The sequence below is a fragment of the Meleagris gallopavo genome, chromosome 1 (genome assembly GCF_905368555.1).
Source record: "Meleagris gallopavo chromosome 1, MGAL_WU_HG_1.1, whole genome shotgun sequence".
In the NCBI taxonomy this organism is placed as follows: Eukaryota; Metazoa; Chordata; class Aves; order Galliformes; family Phasianidae; genus Meleagris; species Meleagris gallopavo.
The window spans coordinates 88,391,209-88,414,536 of record NC_139404.1 but is presented as its reverse complement, the minus strand read 5'-3'; the positions used below and the strand labels follow the sequence as shown (position 1 = coordinate 88,414,536).

Here is a 23,328-nt window from a genome sequence, read left to right as displayed (position 1 = left end):
TGAGTCATAAAGACTTTTTCAGTGAAAGCCTCACCTGTCAGCAGTGCTTAAAAGAACATTCAAGCTCACACCCCTAAGTGGATATATAATTGCCACTGCATGTTTGCTAATTATATAATAACATCAGTGTAAAAAAGGTTTATGTCCAGCCAGGCTTTCTAAAGTGCGTGAAATAAATCAACAACAGAATAGACACATTTGGGATGGAAGAGGTTTATTAGTCCAACCCTGCTAGTACAGGATTTCCTTTATCATCTGGTTTCTGCATTTAAAAAAAAAATCATCTCCTGAAATGAGTCTTCCAATATTTCTCCAAAGAGAGTTCCAAATTATTACAGAACTAACAGTAAAGACAATTCTTCTAATGCTTATCCTATATTTATCCATTTGTTTTGATACTATTATTACCATACTATTACCCCAACTACCCAACCCTCACATCATGAAGTCTGTTTCCTCTATCATTCAAAACCCAACAGAGCCTAGTGTCTCCACATACAAATAACTAACTGGACAGGTGATGTGAATGCTCCTTTCCAAACATTACGCCACTGCATAAGTTCTTTGTGTATTTGTAACTTGGATATTGCATGTAAGCCTCACTGTCCTTTTTTTAAAGGCGGCATTATTTTGAGTAGGTAAAGGGCAATCAAAATGAGTAATTCAGTCAAAAAAGATGAGTGAAAGTATGGAGAAATTAGCTTGTTCTCCAAATAAGAAGGCACTAAAATAGACCTAGAGCTGGGAAAATACAGAACAAGTAGTAGACAAGACAGATCAAGACTATAATTAATACCCAAGCTAAAAAGGCAGCAGTTATTTTCTCACTATAAAAGGATATGGAAAACCTTATTTAAATGACTTTAAACATAAGGCTTAGACACAGCAAGAAGTATGTTTTCCTACACAAGACTAGTTATTACATTCGTGGGCATAAAAACTTACAGACGCCCAAAATAAGTGAGACAAATTAACAGGAACAGGCAAGACACTGGTTCCTATTAAATAGTATTTCTTAAAAAACATCTTAATACTGTGCAAGGCAAGAGATGATTGGTAGAAGATGAAATGTGTACCCAGTAAAGCAGCTCTTGGTACAGTTGTTTGTTTTTTTTCCCCTTAAGAATCTGCTTTTAGCCACTATCAGAGAAAGGACATTAAGGCAGATAAACCTTTGGATCTAACTCAGTATGTTTTGTGGTTTGTTAGTTTTTTGGGTTTTTTTTTTTTTTTTTTAAATCGATAAAATGGAAAAGATGAGTTATCCCTGTTGACTGGGGAACTGACAGAAGAATCTCGGAAAGAGTAACATTCACTGTGTAGTTCCAACCAGATGTGCTTTTCTAACTGAAACAGGTTAAAAGAGTAATTCTACCAGAGAAGATGCTATACAGGATCAGGGTGATATGAAGACAATTTAGAAAAAATATTGTGAAGAAGTTGTTTTATTCAATAAGAAAATATTAAAATATAACTTACTACGTTGACTATGAAGTATGTTCTAACAAAGCTTCAATAATGTAATAAGCAATGGATTGCATGCACCATATTTAGTTAACTAATTATAACTAACACAGCCAACAGGAAAAAATACTATGAAAAAATGGCTTTTCCATTTTTCCAAACATCTTAACTAACTTCTATGAAACCGCTTCCTCTAAAATAATAACAAGTGTAAAAATATTTGCTGTAATAGGTGTTAATTCTCATACTGTTAACTCTCATAGATTATGAAGACTAGAATTCCTCAGGGTGAGATATACAATTAGCCTTGGATAAATCATTTTTCCCCACACACTCAGAACAGTGAGGACAAGTGTGGTAATGACAAAATGGGTCCCAATTCTTTAACAAGTCAGTTTCCTACTGCTGAAGTTTTAAAATGGGGATTAGTTGGTAGGATCAAGAGCATAACAACAACCTAACCAACAAGAACCAAGATGCTTAATGAGCCCAGTAGTCCAGCCTTGTTTTTTCAGAGCCAAATGTGGGTATGTCTGTATCACAACAATGACAAAAAAAGGCTTGTGTCATTTGAGAGCATGACTATGCATTCATAACTGCTCAAGTACCAAGAGAAACTGTTCTCAATGAAATCTAAATGGGCTGATGGCATATCATTAGGGTCCTTAATTTTAATCATCAGTGATGATCTCCTGCTAATGGAAAATACTGCTTCTGAAAACAACGTTCCAGAAGCAAACAAAAATTAATTTCAAGAAATGAGATCAAGTAGTGATGGCCATTGTAAGTTGGTGAATGCTGCCGACTACTATTAAAAAATTCTCTCTGTTGGTACTATTTCTTTTTTCCCAAATAAGGCCTTCATTCCAGCTGATACTTGCAACACTACATTTTGGCTCTTATTCAGACTGAACAGTCCTGATTACATTGCTCTCTTGATTATGACCAAAAAACCACAAGACCCAGCCCAAAAGGGTGGAGCAAGAGAAAGAGAAGAAAAAGAAGAATGCAGGAGTAACTATCAGCCTGAGGTTGAAACATATGTTTAAAACTGAACTCTTTCTGAAAAATTCAACTCCTGCTAGAATACAGATGCAAACAAATCAGAGGTTTTGGGTTACTGACTGCTTTTAGAGTATCACTTCAATCACATCACAAAAATATTTGATAAATATGACTTCCAATAAAAGTTAGCAGAACATTATATGTTAAATCAGAATAAACCAGAATGACCTGTCACTACTGCTAATGGTTTCATCATGCATCACTCCTTTGATCAATAGTTGGTGAGAAAGTAGAGGAAAGAAAAAGATAAGTATTTCAATGGCCTGATTTTATGTCTTCAAAATCATGCATGATACACTCATATGTCCCTGGTAACCCACTATTACTCTATACCATAAACTCACCCTCATCTCTGGAGAGCTGAGTATGATATGCCTTGCCTTCCTCAAGATATAGGAGGTCCTAGCAGAGGCATTTCTGCACAATAAAATATCCTCTCCTCATTTTAGCTCTTAGCAGTACAGTTTAAGACATTCTTAGTATCTGTATTTAAATGCAGAAAAACAAGTACTCAACTCCTCAATTTATTCATATTCAGGGCAAAAACAAAACCAAATAAAACACTCATACTCCTCTCCTACAAATCTTACCTGTCCTTTTCTGAAAAAGTCACCACAATTAGAGGAACGTGTTTTGCAACTACACAGCTATACCTACTCTGGCTTGGTCAGACCCTAATAGCCCTCCAGCACTGCTATGCTTTATATACGACTGCCTTCAAACTAATGAGAAAGGAAAAAGCTTTTCTCAGCCAGGTTCAAAATAGTAACATATCAATAGCTTTGAAATTTCTGCTCTCATGGATATGTGCTTATCTGCACACAAACCTTCACACCACATAATAAATATCTCAGCTACTACTCCCTCCATCTATGAACTTTCCAGATATTTACATTTAAGATCTACTCATTTACTTAAGTAAGACAATTTAACAGAGCCAGGCTCTGTAAAATGAGGTTAAAATTTCAACTAGTTAGAAAAAATCCACACCATATTTCTGTAAAAAGTAAAACGTAGACCATCAGTGTTTTGAATAATATTTGAATTTAGATAAATACATTATGTATTTTTATAACATCTGAAAGACCATTTCTGGAAAAAAAAATCTCTGGTCTAAGTCTCTGTTCTTGGGAGCATTCACATAACCACAGTTTGCAGAAATCAATAAGTATGAAGAAAATGATTTTGAGTTGAATACACGAGCATTTTCATGAAAATGCAATTTTGAAATTCAAACATTAATTTTCCAAATGCATCTGCATTTAGGGACTACACCACTACCTGAACAAATTGTATATATTTTTTTTCTGATCAACCCCAACTAATCAGTGCAGCTCAGCAGTAGACATTAACTACTTATACATCCAGACACAAAGTTAAGAAATGCTCACAAAAAACAGCGTACTCCAACATAACAAATGCATTGAGAAAGGTATAATCTACCAAAAGAAATTCCAAGAGTGGTAAGAGAAACTACACTTACTACATAATGTATCAGCTAAAAATCAATATTTTAACCTTGTCAAATATTTCAAAATCAAATTACATTATTTACACAGACCAAATAAGCCCCATTTCTGTGGCAATTTTATGGACTAATTTATTTCTCTCAGGAGTTTGCAGAAAATTAACATGACCCAGTACATATAGTAGGGACATAAAGGGAAAGCCCTGTTAATAATTGAGCTATGAACATGGAGTGCATCGTTACCTTGGCACGCAAAGCCTCTTTCTTCATAGCCAGCATTACACAAGCACTTCCCTATGGGCACTAGCCATTCTCCTTCCGTGCTGCAGTACATCTTGGGTGGCTCTTCCTCCTTGGAATGATTGACACAAGAGCCCCGCACCTCCACCAGGGATTGGGAGTCCATAGGAACTGTATCTGGAAACATGGCGAGGTTCTTGACAGTGAAAGGGCACTTCTTGAAGTACACTCGCACCGAGACTAAGGCAACACATGCACCTACATCTTGGAAAGCCAAGTAAAAGCCCTTCTTGCTAACAGGTCCCACCTCGCGGACTTCTGTATTCAGCTTGAGAATCCGGTCCCCAAGATCCATCTGGGTGAAGCTCTCATCAGCTGCAATGGTGTCAATCTTTGTAAACTGGTGCTCTCTGAACTTTGCCAAATGGTCATCATCGGATTCCATGTAATACAGATTGAAAGTCTCTTTGCAAGTGCCCAGAACTAGAGGGATACTATTGCAGTCCCTCAAGGTAAATTTGAGCTCCACATATATCTTCTGCGCTGAATTGCGTGGAATCCAGTTTGTTCGCAGCCAATTGTTCTGACTGTGATCCATAACATTGCACACCTGGTAAGTTCTGATTGGAGTATAATGCTCATCAACACCACTAATCTCTTCCCACTGGAGAAAAAGAAGAGAAAGAAAAAAAGGAAATTGAGATTAACGAGCATATCGGTAAAAATCACATTTAGAGACAAATACTGCTAACTGATCATACTTCAGATATCAATAAAAAGTCTGGCTGAACTTGCACTTAATATTTTTCTATAAAAACATAAACATTCAGTGAACGGAGAACTCATTCTTAAGAAGTCACTTTTTAGCAAGTTATTACGACATGTCATAAAAGAGGTACTACAGCTGTTTTACACTATTAAATACACTATTAAAATCTGGTTTCTTAGGCTATACACAGAGATGTCCCTTTGATTGTGATTCAAATGTGTCCTTATTACAACCACACTCACCTCAAACAGTAGAGGGTCCTCACTGCAACCACATTTGCAGTGTTAGAATTGAGCTGTACTTCAAATATTGAGCAAGATTCAAAGTTCAGCTAGTGTTTAAAAAAAAAAAGGCAGCCCACTGGCTACAGCTGAAATTGCATTTAGTCAGAATAAAATGTTACAAGCCTTAAATTTATTTCAAGAATATCTCAGGCAAGATCAACTGTTATAAGTCCCTGGGAAACAGAGCTCAGCTTAGCCTAGTTTCAAGATCTCAAAAATTAACACAAACTTATCTTTACAATCTTAGTAATTAAGTTCTTCTGTGTACTCTACAGTGTATGACTCTAAAATACTTTTTGAAAAATACATTATTGTTTTGAAGCTGACAAGCTTACTTGACACAGAAAATGAAAGAATGAGTTTTCTCATTTGCGAATTATTCATGGACCAGTCCTACCTGGTTTCTGAAGTCTCTTACTGAAATATTTGCCATTCATGGGAAAATATGAAATCCTACAAGTGTAATTACAAGTAAATATTTACTATTAAGTCATTCACCATACGCAACTGAGTGACTTAAAAGCATTTTTTTTCAGCTTTCTCCCTGAATGGATGACTAAGACCACTTGTTTGTTTTTAAGGACATCATTCGTGAACATCTGCTCACAGAAAAAGTTGGCAGCCATTCTATATTCTGTGTTTCATATCATAAAATGAAGCCTTAGTACTAGAGTACTAGAATTAAAATACTTCTTACTATGACCAGTACCTACAGCATGATCATAGCATCATGAAGGCAGGAAGGCATTCCCTCCCCCCCATCTAGTCCAACACCCGGCTCAAGCAGGGTCATTTGGAGCAGATTGAGTGGCTTATGATTGTGCCCACTCAAGTTTTCAAATGCCTCCAAGGTGGACACTCCACAAACTCTCTGAGCAGCCTGTATCAGTATTCAGTTGTGACCAGAGTAAAATGCTTTTTCTATGTTTAAAGGGATTTACTATATTTCAGCGTGTATCCACTGCTTCTCACCTCTTGCTGGGCACTGGAGGAAGAGTCTGGTTCCACAGCCTTTGTGCACTGCCATCAGTCACCTATACACACTGCCAAGATCTCACTGACCCTCATGATCTTCTATTCTTAAAACTTAATTACACAAACAAAAAAGCTGAACTCCCATAATGATTAATAAAGCATATTCTAATAGAGCATATGCTAGCACAACAGCAATGGAAATCCTTGCTTCCCTGTTAACCACATATGCATCCTTTGAAAAACAAAACAAAAAACACACAGCACAAATGTTCCACAGCAGCAATGCAGTGTAACTGGAGATCAACAGAGCTTAAAACTGAGCTACTGCTTGGTAAAAGTACTGGAGTGAGATGTGAAGTAGACAGAAATACTTATGTTTTGAGAAATCACTGCCATCCTCAGGGAAAGCACACAAAGATTAATTTCTTCCAGGAAGGCATTTTCCCTCAAAAATCACGTCACATCAGTGCTATATTTAAGGTCTCAGTTCAACAATCATTCTTTTTATGTAGGCACCTTTTGCTGACGGATCTACATATACTGCAGAGAAAACATTCAGAAAGAACGTGGCCATCTCATAGTAATATCTGAGTGTGCTCAGTTCCATCTCAAGTAAGTCTGGGAATAACTACCCAGAATGCATAGGGTGCAGAGTTGATCTTCACAGTGAAATTGTCCATACACCCCTGAAGATGTGACTTTAAAAAAATGTTATTAAACCAGTAGATAAAAGCAGTATAAATACTCTCCCTTTAATTGAAACAAAGTTTATTTTAGTTTACTTTATTGAGCTGACTATACACAAGTTTTATCTCTTCCTGACTAGTTCGGCAGAGTTAAAAATCACAGCCTCTGCATAAGCATACAGCAGCTAAAACACAGCAGCCTACATCAAGCCAAAGAGCCAGCAGCACAGGGACTGTGGGTCAAGGTTACCACACCAGCACCCATGGCCAACAGAATGGGCACCATGTAGCTGCCCAGCAGACAAGGACAAGCTCTTGCCAGGCTTTCAGCCTCTGCTAAGTTCACAAAGCTCAATGTGGGACCTCCCCCAGTCATCTATCCTTATCCTTGTGCAGGTACAGCCCCTGAACCAGCAATGGTACAAAAAGCCATTTGGATGCCATTCTCACCTCCCACAAAACTGGGTATATCTACTTAACTGTCTGGACTAATACAAATTGATTTACAAAGTTCATCTACTAGATGAAACTTGACAAGATTACAAAAAAGCATTTTATGTTCAATTAAAACAGCTCACACTGACTCATAAGTGATCATCTTATTCTCTCTTCCATGCAATTTCTCATCATTTCAACACATTTTACACATCCAGTGAGATCCAGATGTTTCCCAGAAGTCTCACTGCAATTTCTGTTCATAGCCTTCTTATTTGGTGTGCCCATGCAGGCAGCTGAATTACTTGATAAAGGGAGCGCCACATCCATGTTCTTCATCTACAGGTTGCAATGCACGATTATCACTTCATTAATTTGTATGAAGACCAAATTGCTTGGAAACTACTGTAAGTTGCCATATCATTGCCACTTACATACACAACAGGATTTCAAATCTATCATTGAATACCGAAGCACCACTGAAGGGAAAGCGCAATTTCAGATTGTGCTAACTTGACCAAATTACTTAAAAACAATCAATATTGGAGCTAATGCTTTAGAAAGCGCTAAGGTGAAAAATAAGTCATTGAAATTCAGGAAAAGTGCCTAAAATCAGAATATGAATCACGTTCGTGTAGATTGATGACTTCAGTAAGACTGATGCTCAAACTATAGAAACAAGCAGTACTACATCTATGTTGTTCATACTTCACAACTACTCCCAGTAAACTATCACACTGCCATCCCCAAGTCATCTTAATTCTAAACAAACTATGGGTCTGAATTCCTCTTCACGACTTTTAGATACCTAAGGCAGGAGCCAGGAGACTGCTCTTCACAGCATAGAAAAGTATCTGAGATCCTCAGTGAGAGGATCTAACTCACACGCTGAGGTCATACTGACTGACAATAGTTGGGGCAGAAAGGATTTTTATTTTCAGAACAGATCTATAGCAGTGAGTGTTGGAAATCTGGTTTTGGTTGTGTTTTTTTTTTTTTTTTTAATTCCCTTAACAAAAGGGAATGGAAAACTCTTAAGAACGGAGGTAGATTATTTTTTCAAAGCACTTCGGTAATCCAGGCAGTTGTCTTCTCCCTGTGACTCCATTGGTGATCCGAGACTAACAATATTTACCTTCAATTTTATTTTCTATTAAGAAATCTGGTGTGTTGTATTTGGTATGATTTGGTGCAACACCATTTTAAAAAACATAACTCAATGATTTTAACTAGATGGGCTAGGTAGGACATGCCTTGAACTACACACTCACTGTGCACTCTGGAACACAGGCTGGGAGAACGCTGCTGAGAAATCAGAACAAACAACCTCATGTGAGCATCTTCATGTGGTAGGATATCCCAGTCCTGCAAAGCAAGTTATTTCTAAGCAAATAAAATACATCTGATATTTTTCTTGTCAGTGCAGTTGCTTTTCTCCCTCTGCAAGGTGTTCATATAAGCCACTGCAGAACCATCATTCATTCAAACTCTGCTCAAAAACACTTAACATTCTAATACTGAAAACTGACCCCACTCTCATCTGCTGGCTTTTAGTATTCAGTACAATCCCTCAGCCAGAAAAAACACCATCTTTATTACACCTTGCTTAGCAATGACAGAAAAACATGCCTTCCCATGCACACACACTTTCTGCCTTCTGCTACTCATTCAAGCAATTCCCTTTCCAAAGGAAAAGTTCATTCCAATAGCAGTCTCATGTTTCAGATAGTGAAAAGTTAAGAATTTACATGCACTAGCAGAATACCAAAGGCTAATAGTGTCTTTTTTTTTTTTTAACTCCTGACTGCCAGGCAATTACAATAAAAAGAGGTAATCGTGCATGACAGAATTAATGAAGCTCGACATCCTACAGACCTATGAGCCATGCTTGGTGCTCAACACAGACGCTGGTGTCTAACAAAAGGTAAGAGTGAATAAAAGTATCTTCCTCACTGGGAACACTAAATGCACATACTCGCTCTCTTCTCCCTCCCTCTTCTCCTACTGCTTATTTTCACAATAGGAACTTCAGTCTCTAAACAACTCGGCTTCCCTGGAAAGCTGTCAAAATTCACCTCTGAGCTCTAAAACCAGTTAGTGGCATCTTCTTCTTCCTTGTTTACACACACACACCATTAAGTGCATGTATATCTGTGTAGTTCCATCTCCCAGAGTTTATGCTAAGAAGAAGGCAAATACAGGCCACAGTTTTTAAAACCATAATAGAAATGCATAGGGTCTGCACTAATGTTAAGTTTTAAGAGAAAAAAAGTCTGTATTTTCAAGCAGACAATCAAAACAGTCAAAGTCAGGGTTTCACATAGTACATGGAACACTGAAATATTCTGAAACCGTATTACGCACATTTAAATCCATCAAGTACTGAGATCAATGGTCAGCAATACTTGAGACATGACACTGTTTTATAATACTGTTTAGAAATGGCGTTTGCTTCAATGAGTAATTTTACATGAAATTAACAAGGAGGAAAGTTACAGCTAGCAGGTCACAAAAAAAAAAACCTGGTGAGATTAAAGGTGATATTTCATAGAATCATAAAATGGTTTGTGTTGAAAGGGACCTTTAAGATGACCTAGTTCCAACTCCCTGCAATAGGCAGGGACACCTCTTTCTAGACCAGGTTGCTCAAAGCCCCATCCAGCCTGGCCTTGAAGGAGAGGAGGCATCCACAACCTTTCTGGGCAACCTGTTCCAGTGTCTCACCACCCTCACAGTAAAGAATTTCTGATAGCTAGTCTAAATCTACCCTCTTCCAGTTTAAAACCATTTCCCCTCATCCTGTCTTACATTCCCTTATTGAAAAGCTCTTCCCAGCTTTCCTGTAGGTAATTTCCTGAAGAAAAGTTAATTCCACTGAAAATAAGTGATCTGCATCATAAACAAGTATTTGCGTAGTGTTTGGGGTTTTTTGTTGTTTGTTTTTCCTCCAGGAAACAACTTAAAAGAGCAGATATATTATGTTAATACATCTTTGTCAAAAATAAGTTCATTTTTTGTTTTGGAAAAAATCAAAGTGCTATCAATAAATATGTTCTTAAACAAAAGAAATTCAGGTCCTATTACATCTTTGTCAAAATGATATTGCAACATTTTTTTCAAGTATTGTCACAGTAATGGTTACGAATCCTTCAGTATTACACAGTGCTGTTATTTATCTTAAGTGTGGGAAATTAATTCTCACTGACATAAATTTTTCATTTGATTGTTGCATCCAACGCTTGCCAAAGAGTCCTTAATCTTGCTTTTGAGGGACATCAGCCATTAACTCCGAGTATGAGCACTATCAGAGTTGAAATACTGAAATAAAACCCCATGCATCTCCCATGAAAGATATCTTATGATAGGCAAAGCTTTCAGAGGGGGCTGAAAACCAAAGAAATCCTTTTGGTTGGGGAAAAAAATTACAGTAAGAAACTAAACCTTTAAGATCAGCCATTACTACCACAGACATTTGTATCTTTAGAAAAGAACTCAGATGATCTTCAAGCCACTTCCTAATAGCTTTCTGCTTGTCATCCTTCATAAAGTGAAAATATAGTTTATGCTATATGCTGTATGAAACAACTGATGTACTTGATATCACGACATAAAAGGTAAGATGAAAGATGTTAGGCATGGGAGTATTCACCACTCATCTAATTAAAAAAAACCAACAAATAGTAATCAAAGAAATAAAACTAAAACTTACAATTTGTTATGAGTTTGACCTAAAAATCCTTCAGCATGATAAAAGGGAATTAGATAATAATTAAATACATATTTAAGTTAATATTTATCTTTCTGCATTGCACATTTTTTGGTATTCAGAACATTCATGCCCTGCTGAAGCATACGTTTAGGAAATGCTATTAGAATTTAAAACTATATGAATAACATTTCCTTTAGTTTAATCCTTAGACCTACAGACTTTTTTTTTTTAACTGTAATGTTAAATACATCCGTATTCAGATCATTAGTATAATCACGCTTTACATGCATTGACCATGACTGTAATATATTCGCTGTGAAGTTCAGCAGAGCATGTATGAGAAAACTAACTTCTCAGCACCTTGAAAGCAAAAAAGTATTCACAGGGAGACTTATGCAGACAACAAGCAAACTGTGAGGAGCAAGGAAATCAATCAACATAAAAATTAGCATACATTTTAGAGTAGCTTCAAATTAGAAATAAAATAATATCCAAATAACAAGTGGAATTTTCCCAAAACACTACACTGAAATTTAACTGAATAGAAACAGAAAGCAAGAGCTCTGAAAGTCCGCGCTTTAAAAAAAAAAAAAAAAACAAACTCCAGTGACCATATCTGAGAAGAATGCAGCCCAGATCAGCTCATCAGTTTAAAAACACTGTCCTCATAACATCACCGAAGGCACTGACACAAACCCCAAAAATATCACTCAGCTGAGATCAGAGGACAGATAATGATCAGATTTGGGAGTTTAATAAATTTGGGAAGCACCCAATAGTAATCTTCCCCTATGCTTTCAAAAATCAATGAAATTACCTGCTGGCAGCAGTGCTCTTCCACCACTTTTAGTGTTATCACAGTTGCAAACAAAGAATATACACAATGAAATTACCTTTGCTAAACATACAGATCTAAGCACAGACTTTGGTAAAATTTTCCTTAATGCTATTTTAAGACTATCATTTTCCATTAATTAGTCATACTTGTTAAATGAAAAGGCTTCAATGGGATACGAGGAAGAATGTAATGTTTTAAGGAAGCTGTTTTGGTATAAAATTACATGCAAAAATATTCAATTTAAGATTCACTTCATGAGTAGTCACGTGTTATTCCCCCTTCTGCTCAGTTATACGCTAACCTTCACATTTGTGGGAGCAGATTAAATATATCCAATGGAACAACACTGTACTTTGGAGATTTTGTTTGTAAACTCAAACTAAAAGCTAAGTTTTCCTTATAACTAAGTAGAACAGTCTCACAATTACAACTAATTCTGACAAAAAAAACCTTAATTTGTCTGATGAGAGAGAGAGGTGAGATGAGAAACTCCTTGAAAGTATCCAGATATTACATTTGACCAACACAAATTTTTGCTATGCAAAACAAAACATAAATGTCTTCATTCATCTCACAGTAATGCTGAATAACGTTGAGTACCTTGCAAGTAGCATATTACAATATTCTAACACAATTTACATTTAGGAGGGATGTCAAGAGGATCAAGATGACTACTTCTTACTCTTCCCCCCAGGATTCCACTCTTTCCTGTCCTCCACTCAATCCCCATGAACAGCACAGATATTTTGCATATTTGTAGCTAACACACAGAGCTGGCAAGAAGCTAAAGTAAAAAAATGCCTCCATGTTCTGCAAGGCCTCTCCACAAACCAGGGAGTGGACTGGAAATGATCTGTGCCCCATGATATGACCAGACACAGAGTGAGGTGGAAAGGACCATCACTCCCTTCCTCTGCCTCCTGCAGCTACATCATTCTCTGCTACCTGCAATACTGTCACAGTGGTCAGAATCTTTCAGCATAAATAAGCCTTGTTTCTCCAAGGCATGACAAATATGTACAGACTTTAGCACAAATCTCAACTCTCTTCTCTCAGCTGGTAAACAAAAATAACAAAAATAGTGTTAGATGCATTAATGCCTCCTTTGCTATACAAAATAACAAATATTACAGTAATTGGATTTAGAAAAGTGTGCAATACTATTTGTCAACACCAAGCACTGACAGTCACATAGTATTTAAGAAAGTAAGAGCATACACACCATCATGGCAAAAGTAGACTAATAAAGAGAACTAAAAAGAAAGAAGTCATTTTTTTTTCCTCCATCTCTAATTGCTAGACAGCTGAGTACCTTGTCTTCAGAGTTGTGAGGACAGCTGATTCTCATCCTTCTGCAAGCAAAATTCCCTAAGTCATAGAGAGGTTAAAGGGTAACTCCAATGTGAAAAGCATCTGACTTTACCTCTCTAACAGACAACTGAAGCCAGCACTCAAATGCTGGTTCAGAACTTGGGCAAAGAAAAACTTCATAACTTTATTTTCTCTCAGCTTCTTGTGTCCTTGAGAAACAGACCTCAGTTTAATCTATTCTACAAGTTAACAAGATTTGCTGAGTTCCTCACTCTGCAGTTCCATGGTTGAAATCTGTACTAAACTACCACTCCCAAAACAGAGCCTCTCATCCACATACATCCCATAGTCTAGGGAAGATCCACTCTACGCATAGCTGTTTCTGGGATGGAAATAAACAGCTGTTTAGTACAATGAGTATTTCAGCAAGAAGAATTTTATCCCAGATGGAATTCACCCAAGACTGTGGACATAGCAATCTGGTGAAAAACTTTGTCTTAGGTGCAAGTAGAGATGATTTTACACTTTATATTACACATAACATGAGCCATGTTACTGGCTCTGTTATCAATTAGGAAATATTAAGCATAAAAGCATTAGGTTCTCCACCATTACCTTCTGCTTCCCCTAAAGTACTGTGATCTTGCCAAACTATGTACTAACAGTCAACTTTTACAGAGAACTGACAGTGGACAAGCAATTCAAGAATAAAAGGAAACCTGATCTCCTCCGAACTATTATTTGCTGGCCAGGTAAATCTGAAGATTGCCCATGTCCACACTTAGGTCTCAGTTTTCTGATTTATAGAATAGGAAGTAATTGAAAGGGAGATATAGTCAGGTACTTGTAATACTGATAATAATTCTTGAAAGATCTTTTAAACTTAAGCAATCTGTTATTTAGCCATGCTTTAGCATACACCAACATCATTAAAGAAGCACTCATTACTGTAGAGATGGTGACTATGTTTATTACTGTTTTAGTTATTACTTGAACTTACAATAAGAGTGATCATGCCTATACACAAGAGCTGCACCAAAAGCAATGCCTCTTATTTTGTTATTTTGGTCCATGACACCAGAGGTGGATGTTGGTGGTATGGCAATAGAGGTTGAACCTTCTGACCAATGTTCCATTTTACATGCACAGATCTTATGGACACAGCATGCAAGATTTGTTCATCACTGGTGAAAGCACATAGCTAATGGTTGTGACTACGTTGAGGTGTTGACTATAGTTGATAATTTGCTCTATCAAGTAGTGTTATTGTGCTCTTTGTAGCTGGAAAATAAATTGAAGTTATTACTTTTGGAACAATTTCTATACTATTTTCTTTCTAAAAAAATTTTTTCCTTTTCTTTAAAGCACTAGAACGTGGTTTCTGAAGCAGCAGCAAGTGGGAATTTCTAAACATGAAACCGCAACATAAATAGGAAAATACCACTGCAATAGTGGAAGTGAAAAACATTTGTGGCACGCAAACATTTAACAATCTACATTTAAAAAAAATCTCTGCCATTTCTGAATTTGTGTTTAACAGAAAAATAAACACAAAAATACTTACATCAAAATGCACAGAACAAGTGCATAATGTATCATTTATTTGGTACAGCTGGTCTTTCAAAACAATGTATTTTTACACAACGGTATTTCCTAAAGAAATCCCAAACCACTCCATGTTCTCCTATTGTCATTAACAGAGCACTGACTGTACAGTGAAATTCAGTAGTGTTGTGCTGAATGTAACTGTAAAACATAGCAGCTGTCTGTATTAGAAATGGCATTCTTCCAGGTCTCAAATGTCTTATTTATATACAGTGGAATTCTGCCAGCTGTTTAATATTTAGGGCTAATAAATATAATTGGCACAAGCACAAGTAACTCAAATACATACAAAACTACTTCTCAACAGAAAGTCTGATTTGTTCTCCAGTGATTAAACCTAATTCGGAAGGAAAGTTCTGAGCAAATTTTACATAGCTGTCTTTTTTCTTCTTCTTTAATCTGAACAATATTTGCTTGTTCTCTAAATACCAAACTAAATGGGAAAAATTATCAGGAATCTTGATGCCAGCTGCTCTAATACCAGAGCCTTCAACCAGGGTTTTCCAGAAACCATGAAGAGAAATTGGCAAGGAGAGTGCATTGGGATGGAAAGAGAAGAGACTGTCAGGGCAGGTTTCCAGGGATGACTGTCTATTCACAGAAAGCAGTCTAGAAGGGATACGCATCCCCATAAGCATGTCCATGAACACGCAGGACCACTACCATTTCCCTCAAGCAGATAAATCCACATTGACTGGAACGTAAGCACAGCTCATCTGAGACGCAAATGGAACAGAGCTGCCCTATGAGTTGGGTCTAGATTTGTTTGGTATTGCCACTTCTCAGGCAGACATGATGCTGGTGTGGGCACTATATCAACAAGTCAGTACCAGAGCAGTATGTTACCACTGGGTGTTGCACTCTTTCTCGATGAATCCAAAAACCTGGCTCCTTTTGCAGGCAGCCCCATGAACCAAGAACAGTTTCAGGCTTTGCAGCCTCCACCATGACCACTGCGCCTTCAGGGCCAACCACAGGATAGAGTCCTGAACCACAGAGAGCAGAAGGGAACCACTGAGACTTCTGCAATAACACCTGGCTTTCCTGGAAACTTACTCCAACTCCTTGGCATGATCTAGAGGGAGAACTAATCTAGAAATGGGAAAGCTTAATTTGTGTAAAGGAAACAGAGTTAATGCCTCATAAATTCACGGGAGAGAACAATTTTATTTGAAAACATCAGACAACTTCCACAACAGATGGAGCCCACAGTCAACTCCATAAAAGGCTGTCTATTGTAATTACAATCAGTTAGAAGAATTTGGTTGTTGGCTTTTTACTTAGCTCACATGCTAATTTCTGACATTCCTCAGCTAAGCAGCATTCCACACTCACACACCTCCACGTGCTCATCTTAATATCATTTCTTAAGAACTTAGGGAGTCATCCTTTCATTTGCCATGTCACTCTTTCACTTGAAACCGCATTTTTTAGTCTAGTTACTTAAACTATGAAGTTCACCACCATGTCTACCAGCAGAAAAATGCTTAACAGGCATGTCATCTATTAACGTCATATACTTAACATCCACTTCTTCAGTTTCAGCTCAGCTGGTGCAAACAGCTACAGCATCCCATTGCCTGGATGTTTCCTCTCACACATCTTTATTCAGCATCCAATCCCATACCTCCTACAACCCTGCCACATATTTCAACTGTGGTAACATCCACAGACCATACCTCCTCCCTTCCCTTAGCTGCACTGAGAGCTTTCTTTCAGTCTCTTATCTAGGTAGAGACTAAGGCTCATATTCAAATCTGGCAGTCACTCTCAGAGCAAGGCTTTATAAAGGTCAGGTACACAAATGGATTACTAGGAGTAATGTGGCACCCACCTCCCCTATAAAAGCTTACAATCAACTAGCTGAACCTGCAACAAAAGATTCAGAAAACTAAATCAGCAGGTCCCTACAATAAGCCAAGAAAACTCAACATTTTTCCTCCTACGATTGCCTTATTCTTCCTGTAGAAACCAATACACACAAGCACACACAACCTTCTTATAGGAAACAATATCTGAAATCCTGTCTCAGCCACTAAAACTTCTCTTCAATAGAGTTAAGCCAGATGCAATTGTGAGATGAACCTGAAAAGCACTGACAAAGAGCTTCCTTGAACTCCCTGTTTGGGCAGTGCTGCCAAAAATGGCAATAAATATAAATAGTAAGGGTATTACTTTTTAGATCTGGATATCACATAGGGTCTTGAAATTTAAGCACACTTTGAAATCAGACAAGAGTCATTAAGTTCAAAATGCTAAGTAAGTTAAAAGTAACTTTAAAAAGATTATTCTTTTGTCAACTGCTGGGTCAAAAGAGTAATGATAATTATCACATTCTTACTGTAATTCTACGGAAATTAATTTTCTCACCATGCAATTAGGAAAAGTTAGTGCTGTGCGCATATTTCTGCGGTTATTTTAATTGAAAAATGTTTAATACAGAAACTCATAACATCACATTTAATATTTTCCAAAGACAAATTTGCTTCAGTTCAACAAGAAGAAAGTAATTAGACTGGGAATACTGGAGATAGTCCAGATATCTTCTCAACCTCTGGCTAAGTTGCTCTTAATTTCTCAAGGCTCTGAAACAATTATTAAACAATTACTTTTCATATGACAAGCTGGAGATGAAAGACGAACTCATGCCTCATTTAATATGGAAAACAAACACAAGTATGTCAGCTAGGCTTTTAATCAAAGACTCTTGAGGAGCTACAGCAGTAGCTCATCTTCATAGTTCTACACTACAGGTAAATCAAAGACATTTGTTCTAAAAACTTTCAGTTGATTATGTGAGAAACCCTACGCATTGGGAACTGCAGAAGTTAAGCATGAAAAGAAATACATAGTTGTATGTGTAGGATACATGTAAGAAAAAAGTAGTGAAATATATTCAGGTAAGCTACTGGGCAGCATTCCAAGTCAATCTATTTCAATCTTTGGTAAATAAACTCATTAGATAAAATAGGTCAACACCCCACCACCAACTTAAGAAAACAAACAAGCCACCTGCTGCTCACACAATGTTACTCACATCTTGCACACTGTGTACTGTAGACCTAGCTCACAGGTCATTGCAAGCCCAAAAAGTCACTATCTTCTAGGAACTGGATAAATGCAATACTAAATCTATTGTCATATTTTAGGGAAGCTCCACAAAGTACCTTACATCTAAATCTCATTCCATAGGTGTATTTACATACTTACTATGCAGAGGGTTGAAAGACATCAGCAGGAACACAAACTTCTCACCTATAACCACACTAAAAGTTATTCCATAAGACCAAGTATGTAAACGTGAGGTGTATATTTCATTTTCTAGCTTGCTATGGTATAGTGGAACATGATATGCTTTAAGAAATACGCTTCACTAATCATTACCCTTACTACCAATACCTTACTGCAGAGATAAAATAGTCTTACTCCAATCTAAACAGTGCTCATTAGCTGTGGTGCTGAAAATATTTCTGTAATTTACTTTTAATTATTCATGCTTCATTTCTTTGCTATAACTAGCTTGCATATAAACATGCTCAATAGTATAACTCTGCAGTTTTTATATTCAGATTGCCTCATTTTTAGGTTCTGTGGTTAAGAAAACAAAGTTAACCTTGCACCGGTCTCAGTAAGACACTGATCACATACTGTGACAAACACAAAATGAAAAGCACTGCACATGGGAGATATTTTGTTTATGCTCCCTTCTCTTCCTCCCCAAAAAACACAGCACTAAACAAATGACAGCCAGCTGGAAAGATGTATCAATAAACGTGAGTGTGTTCGACTCTGTTCTCTGCACTTGCAATAGCATAGGAAAAAGTTGAGACAAGAATTTCTCTGTTTTATTTATTTTGATGAATTGTAGCTTTAGAAGTTAAAGTTTATGCAGATCCAGAATACAATGAAACCCTCTATTTGCCCATGAGGTAGCCCTTCAGTAGTAACCATATGGCCCTTCCACGCTGTCCTGACAATGACCCCAACACTAGTGAGGGAATCACCGCTCAAAGGATAAGAGACAGCCTAACCTTCACACTATATCTCATTCCCCAGGGCTCCTCCTGCCCAAAGGTCAGAAACTGAGTTCCTGTGTCAAATTATTTATGCTTCTGATAAAGAAGACTCAATCTCAGGCTCTGAGATAAGACCACCACACACTTTCTATTTAAGCTAAGCCTTTGAAGTCCTGTAAGCCAGAAGATAAAAATTACATTTGAATATACGCTGTCAGGAAAGCTACTATATGTAGATAACTGCCTTTTTCAATCTTCAGCTTTAGTCATTCACTTCCCAGTGTCCATCTAAACATACTGAGAAAACAAAATTTAAAACTCCCACGTTTCTAATTGAGAATCTTAGTGCCAGGAATCCTTGCTGCTGCCAGGACCAGCACTCTTGTGCAAGATGGATGGCACCTAGTGAGAAACCCATCGCATGAAAACATTCGGAATGTGCTACAAGGCACAGGAAACAGGAAAAAAAAGTTGGTATTGCTACTGATTTATAACCCATGAAATACAGCTAGTAATGCAGATTTGCTGATATGCAATGAAGTTCAAAAGTGCATTTCATAGTTATTTCATATTCACATATCCCAGAGCCAACGTCCTAATGGGCAATGTTCTGGGACGTGAGAACTGCTACGGCTTGGGCTCCATACACCACTTACAGCAGCAGAAAATGAGAGGGAGGATGCAGGAAGCTGACAAACCTAACACTCTAAAGTCCATTTTTTAAAGGATTAACAAACAAATTATCACTGATGAACCTCTGCAGAACAAGATACAAAACCAAAGGAGTCAGGAAAAAAAGAAATACAACTACTTTATTCTTTTTACCTTTGATAGCACCAAAACCCATATTTCACATACCAAAATTTCAAGTGGTAAGAGTAACAGTTGTCATGAAAAATTTATTTTCTCCCACAGAACAGCCCAAAAATACACATCTATCTATACTACAGTTTGGCAGGCATAAAAAAAATAATTTTAGAAATAAATTAATCAGGATTTCCAACTAACAAAATACAACATAACTTTGAATTTAATGCAGGTGAGGCTAAATATATACCTAATGCCCTATAGTTTTATAATCTATGCATTAAGCATTTTGGAATACTATGGCTTGCCAATTTTAAACGCCATCTCATACTAAATGAAGAATTGCTTCCTGTAATAACACTGTACCTACTGCACTCCACAAATAAGAATACTTACAAAAGGAAAATCATTCTATTGCTGTTAATTATTAATTCCCAAATATTTATGGAAATTAAGTCTTAAAAGCCAGTGAAAATAGTAAATAAAGTATGCTTTGATTGTTTTGTCTGGAATGTATCCAGATTTAACTTTAACACTTCATTCACAAATTCGCAGATATTTTGAAAATAAAATCAGAAAACATTACTTACATATGTATTTACATAACTATTAAGACATGATAAAAAAGACTTTTGTGGAAGAAAGCCCAAGAAGATTTAAAAAAAAAATTCTTAAACACCAAGATAACATTTTTCATCATAAAGCACACCCTGTATAATCCACATATGCATATTTTGTACTGCAATTTCTTTGTTATTAAAGCATTTTGAACTATGAAAATTCAGTTTCCCGTGAAAAATGGACTTAAAGAAGGACAAAGCCTTCTGCTTTGAAGAGACAAGACAGTAAAAGCATGGCTAAATTATGATTTATACTAATTTCCACATATATGGGTTCTTGTATTCAAGCATAAAACAGTAATTTACATATTAGTTTTAGGAAAGATTTTATCTTCCCACAAGTATAGGAGATACAGGTAAGAAAAGTAAACAAAATAGGTTTTTACATAGATGCTTGAAGGTTTGTGTTATCTTTGTGAGGAAACAAAAACATCAACATGCAAAATAGGTGAGTAATCACACAAAGTGCCATCAGGAGCCTCCTACAAGCTGAAATAGGTTCCTAAAGAATTCAAATGACTGTTGTGAATGATCCCCCTTTTTACTGGGATTTAAATGAAGAAGTCCAAATGCAAAGAACAAATTGGCATGTCATGCTTTTAAGTTTAAGCAAGAGGAAGAAAGAAGGACATTTAGTGACAAGAAGTTTTAAAAAATAATGTTTCACTCAGAAAAAAGAACAAATATATAAAATCCAGTATAAAGGTGGATACAACTCAGAAACAGCTATGGACAAGCGAGTTGAGGAAGACAAGCCGTAACTGAATCAAGTGAGAGACTTAGACACAAGCAAAGCATGCAGTGCAAATGAAGATGGCAGTGCATACAAGAACTACTGCCAGCAACGAGGAGGTGTGGGAAGCAAGCAGAAAGACCCCCATCTGCAAGCAGAGATTAAAAAAAAAAAAAGGCCACTAAGACAGTGAAACAATTCCGTGCAGTATTCCAAAAGTCAGGAAGGCAAGTTCTAATTAAACCTAAAGGCTGTAAAGGTTACAGAATACAGAGGTAATGCACTCACATTCTTCAGAGCCAAACTGTAGTCTGATTACAGAAAACTGGATACCTCCACATGCAGAGCATGTAATTCAGATAAGAATGAAGACCTTGCAATTCTCAATGTGGGACATATTAGACATCAAGTCATTCAGGTGTTTTTCCAAGATAGTCTCACACAGCATTCTAATGGATTATTTAAAATTCAGTTACTTCTGAGACAGTCCTTCAGAAATAACCATTGCCTGATTACTTCAACAGCAAGCTAAAATTAAAATGCACCAATCAAAATGCATTTCCAAAATACTTTTCATCTCATGTTTTTCCCTATGAAGATCATAGAAACATGCACGTGACCACCATGCGGAAAACTGACTGAAACTGCACACTACATAGGTGAGAACACAGTTCTGCAACAGCTCATCTGCCACTCCTACTTTGCCCTCGTCCCACCTTTTCTTCTTCAGGAATAGTTGGCATGAATTCATCCATTAGAAGTCATTCCTAATCATTTTGAAAAACATCTACAATGAAATGACTGACTTGGTACTCAAATTATGTAGCTTCAGGCTCTGTATGCTCCCAGTCACATATGGCACAACAGCTCCTTGCCCAGCTTTAGCAGTCTAAGCTGTTGGGCTCCCACTAGACATTCAGAACAGCCTTAGCTGGGACTTACTGTTGCACCTGCCTGACCGTTTTAAGTATAAAGAGTATAAGACTGGGATTTGCCTATTTTAGACTACTACCCCTGATACTGGGCATTATTCCATATACTACAGCATTTACACACCAAGTAACCAAGAACTTTACTTCAGCAGTCTTTCTCCACTGCCCCCCCCTCCTACCCCCGCACCCATCCCTATTCATGATCCGAACACTAAAACCATACCGTGACAGGGACACTCCTTGAACTGAGAAAACACTGAGAAGCTGCTAAATAGCTTACGCAGCAGAATTTGAAGCTGAAATCACATTACAAAGTTATTCCAGCCACTTCAGTTTCAGAGGAATAAAAAAAAAAGTGCATCAGGGGTTTTTAATCTATCATTCCCTAGAACTTAATTAACTATGAGTTTACTGAATTCCCACCAGCACAGTGCTGGACCTAGACCTGAGGGTAACACTCAAGGTGAAATCTTTTGAATTTCCAATGCCAAGGCATCAGTATCATCGAAAGATCAGAAAAAAATGCAAAATGACAGGTGCAAGCAATGAGAAAATTCCACAACACTTGCATGTGTCGTGTACATCATAGTTTAAGGCTGGATTCACAGTGTAAGACATAAGTAAAGTCAGCTGAATCAAAACAAAACTACCATCTAACACTGTAACAAGTGTCATACCCTATAGTCAGCTTGTAGATAGCCGGAGGTCAAACTAGTTAACAGCTCTAGCACTCTCTAGTTTCAAAACGTTCATTATAAGAATTTTAAATGAATTTTAAAATTCACTTAATTTTAATGGCTTATAAAATATCATCAACAGCAAGCATTGTTTAAGTAAAGTTTAGTGAACCTCTTGGAGAATGAAAAAGTAGAGCTCTAGCAATAATTTGCAAGCATTCTATATCAGTGAACAAGGGGCACACTTTATCTGCTCAGAGACAGTAAGAGAAGCTGCCCTAAAGTATGATCATCAACACTTAATGAAACATGCTTGGAACTTTTAGCAAAACTTGGTTCCCCCATTCATCACCAGTTCAGCATGACCCAAACATAAGCAGCTACCTTTGGTAATACACATAGGTCCACACACTTTCTTTCTGGATTACTTGCCCTTCCACACTGATCTCTCTCTATAGACAGCAGTAAAGCATTGATAACAGGTCCAGAACTGCTGGTTTCCTGCATAATTTAAAGAGCGACCTCATTCTCAGTCTCAAAAGAGCACACACTGTGTCTGACACAAATCATTTGACCATGCAAGACAAGTTGTGGGGTCCACCTCATCAGTAGCACCAGCAAGTACAGCACCAAACTCAGTAAAACAGTACCAGACTGCAGGTGATTTAAGGTTAAGTTTTTAACTTGGTAGCTG

At 37.1% G+C, this 23,328-nt stretch overlaps 1 protein-coding gene across 1 annotated transcript in view; it reads right to left on the bottom strand.

The window, feature by feature from the left end:
- EPHA3 (EPH receptor A3) overlaps nt 1-23,328 on the bottom strand; it is a 220,815-nt gene that overhangs the window by 146,010 nt on the left and 51,477 nt on the right. The window contains exon 3 of the mRNA XM_085239876.1: nt 4,241-4,901. Within this exon, the coding sequence (XP_085096002.1) occupies nt 4,241-4,901 (661 nt within the window). The remainder of the gene's footprint in view (nt 1-4,240; nt 4,902-23,328) is intronic.